This window comes from Peromyscus maniculatus, chromosome 12 (assembly GCF_049852395.1).
Source record: "Peromyscus maniculatus bairdii isolate BWxNUB_F1_BW_parent chromosome 12, HU_Pman_BW_mat_3.1, whole genome shotgun sequence".
Classification (NCBI taxonomy): domain Eukaryota; kingdom Metazoa; phylum Chordata; class Mammalia; order Rodentia; family Cricetidae; genus Peromyscus; species Peromyscus maniculatus.
Window position 1 is genome coordinate 29,626,810 of NC_134863.1, and position 14,084 is coordinate 29,640,893.

Consider the following 14,084-nt stretch of genomic DNA (forward strand, 5'->3'; position numbering starts at 1 on the left):
CTTTTATAGTATCATAGTTTAGTATACAGAGATTTTGTTTTGTTTTTCAAGTCAGGGTTTCTCCGTGTAGTTTTGATGCCTGTCCTGGATCTTGTTCTGTAGACCAGGATGGCCTCAAACTCAGAGATGAACTTGGCTCTGCCTCCCGAGAGCTGGGGTTAAAGGCGTGAGCAGCCGCCGCCCAGCTGAGATTTTAATTAGCTTTTGTTTGAGACAGAGTCTTACGTGTGGCCTGGAATGTACTGTGAGGCCGAGGTTGGCCTCCGACTTTTGGCAGTATACCTGTTTGCTGGTCCCAAGCTCATAAGTGATTTTTTCCTTGATACTTGTGCCTCTTGACCCCATCCCATCCCACGCTCTCCAGGGCATGTTCACAGTGGACCCTGGAGCTACCTACCTACCACAAACTACTCTCAATAAGTCAAGAGCTCATCCTTTTTCCCTCCATAGACAATTATGAACAAGTATCACTTGTTAGTTTTGTTATTAAAATGAAATAAATGACATACTTTCCTGCTGGTATTTTTTTATATCTGAATTGATGTCAGTGAATTGACCATTTTATTTACAATATCTATTCATATTATGGCAGTTACCTAATGAAGACTTGGGGTTATTTAAAATCCTTAAGGAGTCAATAGTTAGAGTAAATCTAAGTTATTCACATAGATGATTGGGAGGTGTACACAGCCCATGGTAGATTTGTGCTTAGCATGTACATTAAACATTAAACATAAAACATTAGCATTAAACCCTGAGTTTTATCCCTAGGATCGAAAGAGAAGTTATCAAAATTCTTAAAAAATTCAATTCTTTAACCAAGTATTGTGTGCAGAAATTTACTCTGCTTATTATCAAATATTTTCCGAGAGACTTCCATTTCATCAACTATTTTAGGCACCAAGAATAAATACATCAGTGAATTAATCAGACTTAAATTGCTTTGTAGAGTTTAAATTGGTAATGAGGGAAGTAATCCAAGAAAGTAATACCATCCCCAAATAATAAATCTATTAAATACACAAGGAGCAGTAAAGTCTATGGAGAAAATAACAAGGAAATGAGTCAGGCAGTTGTATGGAATGATTGAGTATCATGGGACTCTACTTGGTTTTGTTATGGACTGTTCCTGTCCCGATAAGGTACTTGACAGTCCAGCTCCTTTACCTGTATGACTGTGTACACAGCCCTCTCAGAACAGTGCATCTAGCAACCTTGACCCCCACTTGCAATCAGCTTTATATCTATCTCTCTGAGCAGTGTGTGGAATAGGTTTCATCTCCCCTAACAACTACCAGACTTAGACAGTTTCTTTTCAAATATATTCCCAACAAAGAATGCAAAAACTGAACTGGTTTGGGGTGGATGAGCAGTAAGTGGAACTGTTCTGAAGTGAATTTGAGGGAAAATCTTCTCTTTGCCATATTATACAAATGCATAATTTAAAGTACATAATTAAAGTCAGATGTATTATGGGAAGGGACATGCGCAGTAGCAAAATGATTATATGACCTAATCTATCAACCAAATCAGAGAACCATCCTCATTACAGTCCTGAGTAACTAATGTCATCCTCCTGAACCCCAGAAAAGAAGCCCCGAACAGTAATCTGAGCCTTGGGTATCTGTGTGAGCCTTTATTTCAGTTCTTTGAAGAAGAGTCCAGGAACCTGGCAACACACAGCTCAGACCCTGACCCCTGGTAGTGACTGTAGAAAATTTGCATTCTGAAAAACTGCACTCGATAAAAATGATTGTTTCTAGGCGTTTGTATGTTGTCATTGGGCCTTTGATGTACTATCCTATTCTGCAGTGCATGCATACTGCTTTTGTGAAAAACCAGACCTCAAACCCCTCGAGGTTACATTCTCTCAGGTAGAGCATATGCAGTTGCATGATGTGTGAGAGTCGTCTCATTTCCATATTCACTTTGTGTTACAGGTTTGGTGTTTATGTTCCTCTCTGCTGTTTCCACCAAGATAGTAGAGCCCATCTTCTTCTCACAGACTATGTGGTTCAGCACCAGGCAGTAGAGGAAGGTGCTTCGAATGTGGGCAGTTTGGCCAAATCCAAAGATTTCCTCTCCTTGTTGCTGGAGTCTCTAAAAGAACAGTTTAATAATACCACGCCCATCCCCACCCACAGCTGCCCCCTCTCTCCCGATCTCATTCGCAATGAGGTAGAATGTTTGAAAGCAGATTTCAACCACAGAATCAAGGAAGTTCTCTTCAACTCCCTCTTCAGTGCCTACTACGTTGCATTTCTCCCGCTGTGTTTTGTGAAGGTAAGCAGGTGCCCTGCTCTCCGTACTCCCTGGATTTGTGTGTCAGATACATAAACTGGGTATTTCTTGTTTAATTCCCCTTTTCTCTGTCTCCCCTTTGGCAGCCTGGATGGTGGAGTTCGGCTGCATCTGGAGTGCACTAATACCGCTCCTGGTTGGCGGATAGGTATTTTCATATATGTGATGCACCCCGTGGTAGCTCCCCCTTTCTTTCTTCCTTCCTTTCCTCCCTTTTTTTTAAAAAATACGTTTTTTGTTTTTTTTTTTAAGTTTCTGGGAAAAATAAAGATTGAACTTACAATAGATTGATTACATAACAGCTTAAGAGAACCAAGATTTCAATGAAATTTAGCCTGCTCTGGTTGATATTAACAGGGTCATCTTGAATTTAACCTAACCTCTATCTAAACTCAATTTATTTCAGTAGAAAAGATAAGTGGTCTGGATATGACATGGGGCCAAAAGCTTTGGGGAAGTTCTAGTGTCTTCCTCTCGCCCATTCAGAAGCACGTCTGCAGCTGGACTGGCCCTTCAGAAGCACTCAGTTCTTCCAGAAGGAAACACATAGAACATAATTACTCTCCCTCCCAGCCCTAACTCGCACAGCCAGAAAGTCAGGTTGATTTTGGAGGACCTTGCTCCTGAAGTTTCTGCACGGACAGCAGGACAACCAGTGCATGTTGACTCAGAGTGGCATTTGTCTGCAGGGCATATGTCCACACACACCCTTCCCTGCCTCCGTTCACTGCCAGCGCATGGATCGTTTCTCTTATGATCTCTTCCAGAGTACCCAGTATTACGACATGCGCTGGTCATGTGAGCACCTCATTATGGTGTGGATCAATGCTTTTGTCATGCTCACCACACAGCTGCTACCATCCAAGTACTGTGATTTGCTACATAAATCGGCTGCTCACCTGGGCAAGTGGCAGAAGTTGGAACATGGGTTCTACAGCAATGCTCCACAGCACATGTGAGTAGGTTAGAGGGTAACCATGTAACATGTCTCTTCATGATACTGGTCATGATTATGTGCTCTGTGTGTCATTCTCGTTCTTGGCTTTAAACATTTGGTTTTTATTTATATGTATGCTTGTCATCATACTAAAAAGAATACAGGGCATTAACTCATTTCCACCACCATCACCAACTCCTTCTCAGATGGGTCCACAGTTCAGCTGCCCAGGCACTCTAGAGTGCATTATACTCTGGATTTTTCTCTCAAGCTTTACCCTTTGCCCTAATCCAGATCTATTCGGGGATCTGTGTGTGTGTACATATATAGTTATGTGTACATATAATGTTTTTTAAACTACTTGTAAGACTTAAGGTTTGTCTTCTCATCCTCATTGCCACAGCCATGTAGCTAGAATTTGCTGCTTTTGTATTTTCTAATAAGTCCAGATGTGGACTAATAATTTTCCTTGTCTATAATTCTTCCTTTTTCTTCCTAATCCTTTACGGCGTTGTCTCCTTGCTTCTTTCTCCTGTACATAGTGAAAACTGTCCCTGGCTCTGATTGTGTACCTTTATCAGTTATTTCTTTGCATGGTTCAAAATGCCTAACTGCCACTGCTTCCATTCTGTCAGTTCTGAGCCCACTGTCATACCTGTCTCTCAGGCCTGGGCCATCTTCAGATTTGGACCTCTTCACCTCCCCCCTTCTATAATTTAAATATTTCACAAATTTCATCTACCAGTTTCCCCTCATTAAATGGGACAGATTGAGGTAACCTTCCCTTCCCCTCTGCCCCTCAGAGTTCTCCCTTCAATTATCTGCCTTGATGTCTGATACAGATTAGCACAGGCCTTCAAGCCCAGGAACTGAAAGAGATTGGGCCAGGCTGCAAAGAAACCTGAATGTGGGCAAAGGACAGATTTCAATAACAGTTGAAAGTACAATCCACAGTCCTAGTACTGTACATCTTCAGGCTACTGGTGGCACGTGGCCATGAGGTGTATCATCACCTTAATGCTGGTAAGTGTGAGCAAGGCCGGTGGAACGTGTTCTGAACTGGGAAAGCTTCAGGGTGCTAGAGTAATTTTTATTGTTAACATATCTAAACTGCTGTCCCAGTTCTTATCCTAGGAGACTAACCTTTCCAAAATCAGGAAGTGATGAATTAACTTAGATTTAAGTGAAAAGAATAAGTTTAATTTGAAGATTTCCATCCTTCTGCAACTCCATTACATTGATGCTGGAAAGAAAGAAGCTTTTCCTTCCCTAATTTCTTTTCCTTAGAGAAACCTCTAGAAATGAACCAAGCAAGCGGTAAAGAGGGAATCTGTGTGTTAGTAATTGTGTGTGTTCTCCTGTATAGCTTCTCACGTCTGTGTGATAAGCACACCCACCCCGTAGAGAGGTGTGGTTACACAGCAACGTCTCCTAGTAGGCGGTGCTGTTGATTTCCCTTTTGCTTTTGTTGTCCTCGGCTTTCACTTCCTGTTTGTGTCCTCTCACTGCTCTCTTGGGGTCCGGATGACACTTCACCTCTTATACTTGGTTTTCTGGCCTGCTTGTTCTCCCACACCTCCAAGTCCTTCAACACTGAGTTAACTGTATCACTTGGTAGTTTCTGTCTACTGTGTAACAGTGAAGTTATCATAACAGATCTTTTCTAACTCCTAAGAGCTTGGCTATGGAATTACTATATGTATGTTCAGAATTGAGGCAGATGAAGCCTTGAATGCTTAATCTGATCTTCCGTAGAAATTTAGCTGGCCTTTCAAAACACTGTCTTCCTAGTTCTCAGTATTCTAACAGTGCATTTCTTTCTCCCATAGTTGGTCAGAAAACACAATATGGCCCCAAGGGGTGTTGGTGCGGCACAGCAGATGTTTATATAGAGCCATGGGACCTTACAACGTGGCAGTGCCTTCAGATGTATCCCATGCCCGCTTTTATGCAAGTACCACTTCCTTATTTTTCAAGCATAAACTTACAAGTGTTAGGAGGCCACTCTGTGTAAGCACCCAGCACAGTATGTAATGCACTATAGGAAGTTAATACATGCTGACTATTGCTATTACTGGGACACTGGCCCTTGATCTTGAGAAATGTCTTTGGAAAGGCAGCTTGAAGTCCACATACCATTGCTCAAAACAAGTAGACAATTGTGTGATTTCCTTTTTCACCTGACAATTGAATTTGATAATAGTTTGGTTTAGGAGTGTCCTTCAGATATGTTGTATCTGAGCCTGGCATGGTGGCATATAACTGTAATCCAGCACTGGAGAGGTAGAGGCCGAAGGGTTAAGAGCTCAAGGTCAGTCTTGCCTATATTGACCCTGTCCCCAAACAAACAAACAAACAAACAAACAAACAAACAAACGAGATCTGTGCATTAAACCTAAAGCACTATTTAATACAGTAACAGTGGGGTGTTTTTTGAAGTGTTTACCTTGAGTTTGAAAGAAATAAAGTTAAAATTTAAAAGAGGAAAAAGCAGTAGGCACATAGTAAATCCAGCTCCTGTCCCATTTGAACTTATGCCTTGAGTTGTGTTCTAATTGAACTGTTTTCTAGCTGTTTTGGCTCTAGGAGTCAGAAGTCTCTGACTTCTAAAGAAAGGGCAGCTACTGACCAGTGTGGGCAGGGAAAGGTATATACAGAGGTGTGCATTCTGTAATAAAATGGAGGGTATAGTGTTTAAAGGTATTTTCTCTTTCTCCCTCCCAATTCCTTATGAGAGTACATGGACTTTCTGGTTACGGAGGCCTTTGACCTCTGGGAACCAACATCAGGGCAAGATGCCTGGAAATATAAGTGGAAGGGAAGAGCATGGGGAGAATGAAAGGGCCTCGAAAAGGAGACAGTAGCTTTTCCTCTGTTCATGGGAAGGAATTGCAGGGTTTGCACGACCAAATAGGTAAATAACTACTTCTCAAAAGTGATCCTAGGGCTACCTATATATCATTATCTGTCCTATTTGTAACAGTCATGAGGCCCCTTTTCTAGACTTCTGAATCAGAATCCCTGGAGGAGCCCAGGAATTTAGAACATTTTTGTACTTGAAGTAATAATACAGATTGAAGTATGAGAGCATTCAGATTCATTTAAACCTGCCTGTTTGCCTGGAAGGCAGCTCACACCAGTAATCCTAGCCCTTGGGAAAGGAGAGACAGGAGGATCAAGAGTTTCACAGCCAGCTTTTGGCTACAGAGTAAAAAACCCAATAAATCAAACTTAATAAACAAAACTTGTCCATTAACAGTAGCTTTACTCTATGACTTGAGTTTCTAGGTTACTAGTACAGTTAACTACATTTTGCCATAGAATCTGAAATGACTTTTCTTAATCTTTCTAGAACAGTAATTCTGAGCCAGTTTCATACATGGTGTTGCTGAATATCTTAATAAAATTCAAGTTACAGAGTTTCTTCCCCCTGAAGACTGCCCTGAGAAGCTAAGTGTCCTTGAGAGCAGCCAAGGCTGTTTAGCTTCATTCCCACATTTAAGCCCCCGAGACAGAAATTCCATCCAAATGAGTTGTTTTTAGATGACATAGCAGTATAGACCATATCTGTCTTCATCTGAACGTAGGGCTGACTGTATGGTTACATGTTAAGTTGCAATCTCTATCTCTCTATCCAGAGGACCCTTTTTATTAATAAGCTAGGATTTAGCCCCTTAGAGTGAAAAATTTGATGAGGGAAAATAAGAAGCCCCATTTTTAGTCTGGCTATAATGCTTGCACATTTCCCATTTTTCCTGTTTGCATGCCTTTTTGTACCTGATTTTTCAGTGTGGGGGAAGGAAAATGTGCTCATCAGAAGTATACGGGGTAGAGGATTCAGTCAGGAAGCAGAGTTGGCAAGTGGTGGGAGGGAAAAGGCCGACACTGTTGGAGCCTGGTGAGGCGGCACAGACCTGTAATCCTGCACTGGAGGCTAAGGGAGGGGGTCGCCAGTGTCCGCCAGCGTGGGCTACATAGTAGGCCCCTTTGCAAGACAAAATCAAAGAAGCTGCTGTACTGATAGTTCAACTTGTAATACTTTTTTCGCTTCCCCCAGACTTGGCTAATACTGGTATTTATGTCTTACATTAGGTCCTAAGCTAAGAAAGATTAACAATACATTTTTGAATAGTTATGTTATGACTACATTGAAGCTTTAATTTGTGGGTCTGTGTTCCAAAGCCTAAAATATTTCCATGTGGTTCTTTTACTAATCTAGTCTTAGATAAATATACTTTGGAATGTCTTAGATAAAATAACACCTATGATACCATGTTAGAAAAATCATATTGGGTATAATAATTTTTTGCATTTTAGAGGCTTTGCAATAAAATTGATTTCATTGTTCATGAACAAAAGGAGAAAGATGTTTAGATTTCTATAGTAAGAAATAGTTTGACACTGAATATGCAGATCTACTTGGTATTGGGTCTGTGAACTCATAACTGTGAAGTGGTTTTAGGAAAGTGAACTAGTCATTTTACTTTCTCCACATATAACGTTGTGTTTTGTCATCTTCTTCCAGTTCCTGTTCCATCGCCCGTTAAGGCTGTTGAACCTGCTCATCCTCATTGAGGGCAGTGTTGTCTTCTACCAGCTCTACTCCTTGCTGCGGTCGGAGAAGTGGAACCACACACTCTCCATGGCGCTCATCCTTTTCTGCAACTACTATGTTCTATTTAAGCTCCTCCGGGACAGAATAGTCTTAGGCAGGGCGTACTCCTACCCCCTCAACAGTTACGAACTCAAGGCAAATTAAGCTGCCTCTCAACACGAGGGAGAACTCAGATAAAAATATTTTCATACGATCTATTTTTTTCTTGCGATTTTTATAAATATTTAAGATATTTTATATTTTGTATACTATTATGTTTTGAAAGTTGGGAAGGGCAAGGGATATTAAATGTATCCATAAACAAGGTGATGTTATCTTTCATGTGTTAGTATATTTGACTATTATACATGAGAGGTCGCCCCTTCAGTAAAAGATTGACTTGTTTGTCTGACTCTGGAGTAACATTCCCTTAGGAACATGTCTTGCATACTGACACAGTGTCTTTGGTGTCTTTTTTGTTCTCTTTAGTTCCTCCCCTGACCATATTACTGCTGTAGAAAAGGGAGATGGATGAGTTACCTGCCGGCACCAATGCCCTTTGATTGAATTTAGCATGCTAATAGTGCTGGGGTAACTACAGCAAAGGGGGTTCAAATCTTGGGTTGGGTGCTCTTTGTTGCCTACTGGGAGGAGACGGTTCTAAACTGGTGTCGCTGCTGATCTGTTCTTGGGAGACTTTCAGTTAATGTCACCTGGTGTTCTGGGGGCTGCTGTCACTTTGCCTGTTCTCTCATAACTTTTGCTTCCGAAGAGTTTCCTTTCCTCTTAGTTATATGTAATAGTGCTTTTCATGGACAGGAAGTGTGTAGTGCGCCCACATTCATGAAGGGGAAGATGTGTAGCTGAATCCAAGGGAGAGGATAAGAATAAATGGAGTATAAATGCCATGCCGGTCTCTAGAGTGTGGGGAGATCGAAGACACTCAACTAATTGGGAGAATGGGCAAGCCCTCAGCAGGACAGCCTTGGGTGCAATCTGGCTGCTACGTCTTTACAGTAGTAGCATTGTGTTTGGAGTCATGAAGGGAGGGGAAGGACGAGAAGTTGCTGCTTTGTCCTCAGAGTCTGACCTATATCCAAACTTTGTGCTTTAAATTTCATACTCAAAGGCTGGAGATCCAACTTGGTGTTAATGTGCTTGTTTTACTTGCACAAGGCTTGAGTTTGTTCTCTGGCCCTCAAAAGTAAGTAAATCAATTTCATACTTCAGAACCTTCATATTTGTGAGCATTAACCTTTTAGGTCACCACTGCCCATGTTCTTGGGAGTTGATGTACTTACAGCTTCTTGTTCTAGACCAAAAATAGACCGTCCTACTTTCTGGCCTGGGCCTAGCTGCTCAGCTCTGAAGCTTTGGGAGAGGTTTTTAGCAAAGGAAGCACAGTCTAGGAATAGGTGTGTGCATCGCTGCCCACCTTCATGTTGCAGCTAACCATGGCTTTCTTAGTTTGATGTGGATACTCCTAAAATTTGAATATTTGACAACCAGTCTTTACCATTCAACAAATTATGTTGTCCGCCAGGTGCTGTGTAGGCATTGGGTCTTAACAGTAAGACATGCAAGAGCTCACCCTGAAGAGATGTGGTGAGCCATTCAATCAGCAAGGTTGTACATGTTCTGGTAGTAGTGAGTGCAATAGAGAGAAAAGTCAGGACAAGGAAACAGATTGAGGAAGTGGCACCCAGGAAAGGCATCCTTTAAAGAGTAAAATAGGACTTGAATTTAGAAAGCCATAAGAATGACTGAAATGGCTCACCACCACCAACTGTTAGAGGTATCTTTGAGGAGTACTTTGGTTGGCTTTTTTCTTTCCTTTTAGAAAAGGTCTTGCTTTCAAAGCCCTCCTGTGTCAGTCTCTGGAATGATAGATTCCAGGTGTGTATCACCATGGCTAGCTGAGGAGACAATTGTCTGTCCGTCCGTCCATCCAGACATCCATCTATATTTTTTGAGACAGGTTTCTCTGTGTAGCCCTGACTATCTTGGAACTCGCTCTGTAGACCAGGCTGGCCTCAGACTCAGAGATCCATTTGCCTCTGCCTCCCGAGTGCTGGGATTAAAGGCGTGCACCACCACTGCCTGGCTAGGAAATGATTTTTAAAAGGATTTTTTTTTTTTTTTAATAATTCTTTATTTTTATGTGCAGTGGTGTTTTGCCTGCATGTGTGTCTGGGTGAGGGCATCAGATCTTGGAGTTACACACAGTTGTGAGTTCCCATGTGAATGCTGGAAATTGAACTAGGGTCCTCTGGAAGAGCAACCATTGCTTTTAACTGCTGAGCCATCTCTTTAGTCCCTAGAAAGAATTTTTAAAAATTATTTTTAATTCTGTGTCTGTGTGCATGAATGCAGGTGCTTGTGGAGGCCAGGGGCATTTGATCTGCTGGAGGTGGAGTTACATGCTGATGGTTGTGAGCTGTCTGATATGGGTGCTTGGAACTGAACTCGGGTTCTCTGGAAGAGCAATAAGTTCTCTTAATTGCTGAGCTATCTCTCTAGACCTTTAAAACTATTTTGTGATCTGGGCTGTGATAGCACACACCTTTAATCCCAGCACTTGGGAGGCAGAGGCAAGTGGATCTCTGTGAGTTCCAGGGCAGCCTGATCTACAAGGTCAGTTCAAGGACAGCCAGGGCTGTTATACAGAGACCCCCATCTCAGGAAAAAACAACATTTTGTGTATGTGTGTGTGTATAAGTGAATGTGTCTTTGCAAGGTAGAGAACAACTTTTGGGAGTTCTAACTTGACATGGATTTGTGGATTGCAATCAGATGTCAAGCTTGTGTGGCAAGTGCCTTCACCCACGGAACCATCTTGCAGCCCTAGGAACGGATTTTTCAGTAAAGGTCAGACACAGCAAGAGAAAGCCGTATGTGCTTTAGCCACAGTGAAGGTAACAGCTGGCAGTCTGCCAGAGTTGGATGTCTCTATCCTCTATGTGGGACCAGGGATTGAACTCAGGTTGTCAGGCTTGGTAGTAAGTGCCTTTATCCACTAAGCCAGCCAGCCAGCCCAAGAACTTCATTTTATAGCAGCAAGAGAATTGACTTTACAAGGAGTCAGCTTGTACATTGGAGGAAGAAGGAAAGAAAAGCACAAAGTCAGTGTCTTAGCTTTCCTGCTGTTTAAAGTGGTTCAGCCTAAATGTGAGGGATGGAAGGAAGGGAAGCTGCCATCTTGCTGTGCTTTTCTTAGGATCTTGAAGTCTAGCTTCTCTCTCTCTCTCTCTCTCTCTCTCTCTCTCTCTCTCTCTCTCTCTCTCAAATCTTTTTTTTTTTTTTTTAAAGATTCATTTATTATGTATACAGTGTTCTGTCTACGTACCAGAAGAGGGCACCAGATCTCATTACAGATAGCTGTGAGCCACCCTGTGGTTGCTGGGAATTGAACTCAGGACCTCTGGAAGAACAGCCAGTGCCCTTAGCCACTGACCCACCTCTCCAGCCCAGTTTTGCTTCTCTTGGCTAACAGTTTAGCGAGGTCTAGTGGCAAATGCCTGTAACCTCAGCGCTTGGAAACTTGATGGAGGAGGACTGAGTGGGGTCAGCTTAGGATGCATAATGAGACCCTTGTCTCAGCAGCAACAACAGAAGTTCCTGGGTTGGTTCTTGTGTACAGAAATAGCCCAGATAATTAAGAGAAGATAGACAGGTGTTTTTAAAATAATTTCATGTGAATGATTTTGTTTGCATGTATGTCTGCGTAATGTGTTATCTAATACCTGTGGAAGCTAGAACAGGGCATTGAGGATACCCTAGGAACTGAGTTCTAGAGACTTGTGAGCCCCCATGTGGATGCTGGGAATCAAACTCAGATCCTCTGGGAGAGCAGCCAGTGCTCTTAATCACTGAGCCACCTCTCCAGTGCCCTAGACTGATCTTATAACCATGACTCTGCCTCTGTTGAGAGCTTGTTTGGCTGAATTCTGAAGCTTGTGGCACAAGAAGAGCAGATAGATGCCAGGCAGGTTGAATGAGGGGGTGTAATAAAGCCACATGGGGTGGTGTATTCCTGTCATACTAGTCCTCAGGAGTCTGAGGCAGAAGGATTGCAAGTTTGATAATGGTGCTGTTAGAATAGGGATGGGCCAGGCATTGGTAATCTTGCATAAATGGAATAAAGTAGCAAGAACAGAAAGAGTGTTCTGGAGAAGGAAAACAGGAATTTAGGATAATAAATTGTGGAGTATGAGATAACCTTATGTGTAACCCTAGAAGCACATGGTTGAAGTCATTCCAGAGCAAGATGGTTCAGTGGTGAAGTATTTGCCATCAAGCCTGACAACTGGGTTCATTTCCTGCAATCTACATGGAGAGAACTGACACCTGCAAGCTGTCCTCTGACCTTCACATGTGCACTTTGGCACTCAACACTCCCACACACTAGATACATTTAAGTGGGTAAAAATAAAGAGCTGTAAACATAGGCCTGATGATACAAGCCGTAATCTCCTGACACTTAGGAACTGGAGGCAGGAGGGTGAAAATCCAAGGCCTGGTTGCCTATACAGCGAATTCAAGGCAAGTCTGAAAAACATACCCTGTCAATCAGAAGTGAGAAGGGTACAGGAGTTGGGGAGTTGGTGAAATGACAGAGGTAAAGGCACTTGCTACCAGCACTGACACCTGCTTTTGGTTCCTGGACCTTGTGGTGGTGGAAAGAACGAACCAACTCCTGAGAGTTGTCTTCTGGTCTCCACTTACGCCTCAACCCCATCATGCTCACACACACATGATAAATGTCATTTTAAGAAATGGATTGCAGGGCTAGAGAGGTGACTCAGCAGTTAAGAGCATGTGTTGCTCTTGTAGAGGACCAGGGTTTGGTTCACAACAACCATATGGGGGCTCACCACTACCCCTAACTCCAGTTCTAGGGGGCCTGGCACCTCCTGAGCTCTATGGGTACCAGGTACACATGTAGGCAAAAGACTCATAGGATTGAAAACAGGACTAGGGATATATATAATGTCAGCAGTAAAGTGCTTGCCTGGCATGTAAGAGGCCCCAGTAGTACCAAGTAAGAAAATAAAAATAATAATACAATTACTGCATGGGTATTGGGAGATTTTCCGAGAACAATGACATTCTTCCAGGTGCTGGTGGGATACATGGTAGTAGGAAATGGAGCCTGGTGCCAAATCTAGGACATTTGGTGCATTGACTGCATCATACCTAAAGAACAGTAAAGGTTGCAATAGCTGGGACCGTACATATTGATGGTGAGGGGTTTTGTGTGAGACGGGAAAGAGCAATGGTGCAGGAACCAGGAGTGAGAAGCTGGGAGGTCATTTAACCCCTTGTAAAAGTCTGGTGGAGTAAAAGTATCCTTGTGAAGTTTTATCCAAGTCCAGGAAGTGAACAGTTCAGAGAGGAGACTAGTCAATGTACGTTCCTCTCTCACCCCAACTCCCACCTTTTTTTGTGCTAGCATAGCAAATGTTGGCTTTACTCTTCCTAGGATGGCCACTCAGTCCTCAGGGTGGAGTCTGGCTCAGTGGGCAAAGCACTTGTGCAATTTCAGATTCTCAGCACTGCACATAAAAGCTGCATAGGTGTGGTGAGTCTATCTCTAATCCCAGCCCTTGGCAGGGGAGCTAGGGTATCCCAAGGACTAGCCAATTAGCTAGGCTAGCCTAATGAGCAAGCTCCAAGCTTGGTGAGAGATCCATCCTACCTTAGTGAATAAAATGGAGAGTAATTGATGTGACATCTTAATTCAGTCTCTGGCCTCCACACACTCATGCAAACATGCATAAGTGTACAAATCACCGCGTCCACCCCTAAAACAGAAGTCCTTGACCTGAGCCTGCACCTACGCACTAGGCCCATAGCTCTCCTTAAGCTACTGAGTTCCAAGGAGTTAGCTGTCTTTTTTTTTTTTTTCCTTCCTGTTACAACTTGTACTTTGTACAGGACTTCAATTTATCCTGGGTATTTTAGTCAAAGGACTGGGGTGGGTGAGAGGGTGAAGTTGCAAACAGTTGATTATTAAGATGTAACAAGCTAATGGAATCTGAGCATGGTGACCCATACATGTAATCTTGATACTTGGGAGGCTGAAGCAAGAGGATTGCTGCAAGTTCAAGACCAGCCTGGATTACATAGTCCAGTCTGATCCACCGAGTGAGAACACATCATAAGTTTGTTATCCCTCCCACCCTCCCTCCGACCCTCCCTCCATCTCCCCCCCTTCTCTTCTCTCTCTCATTTATGTGTATGGGTGTCTTG

The 14,084-nt window shown here is 42.8% G+C and overlaps 1 protein-coding gene across 1 annotated transcript in view; it reads left to right on the forward strand.

Annotated features, from left to right (window-relative positions):
- Positions 1-8,157, forward strand: part of Tmem39a (transmembrane protein 39A) — a 28,994-nt gene extending 20,837 nt beyond the window's left edge. Inside the window, exons 6-9 of the mRNA XM_006975745.4 lie at positions 1,941-2,283; positions 3,069-3,256; positions 5,068-5,188; positions 7,764-8,157. Coding sequence (XP_006975807.1) covers positions 1,941-2,283; positions 3,069-3,256; positions 5,068-5,188; positions 7,764-7,997 — 886 coding nt within the window. The 3' untranslated portion in view covers positions 7,998-8,157. The remainder of the gene's footprint in view (positions 1-1,940; positions 2,284-3,068; positions 3,257-5,067; positions 5,189-7,763) is intronic.
- The last annotated feature ends 5,927 nt before the right edge of the window (positions 8,158-14,084 follow it).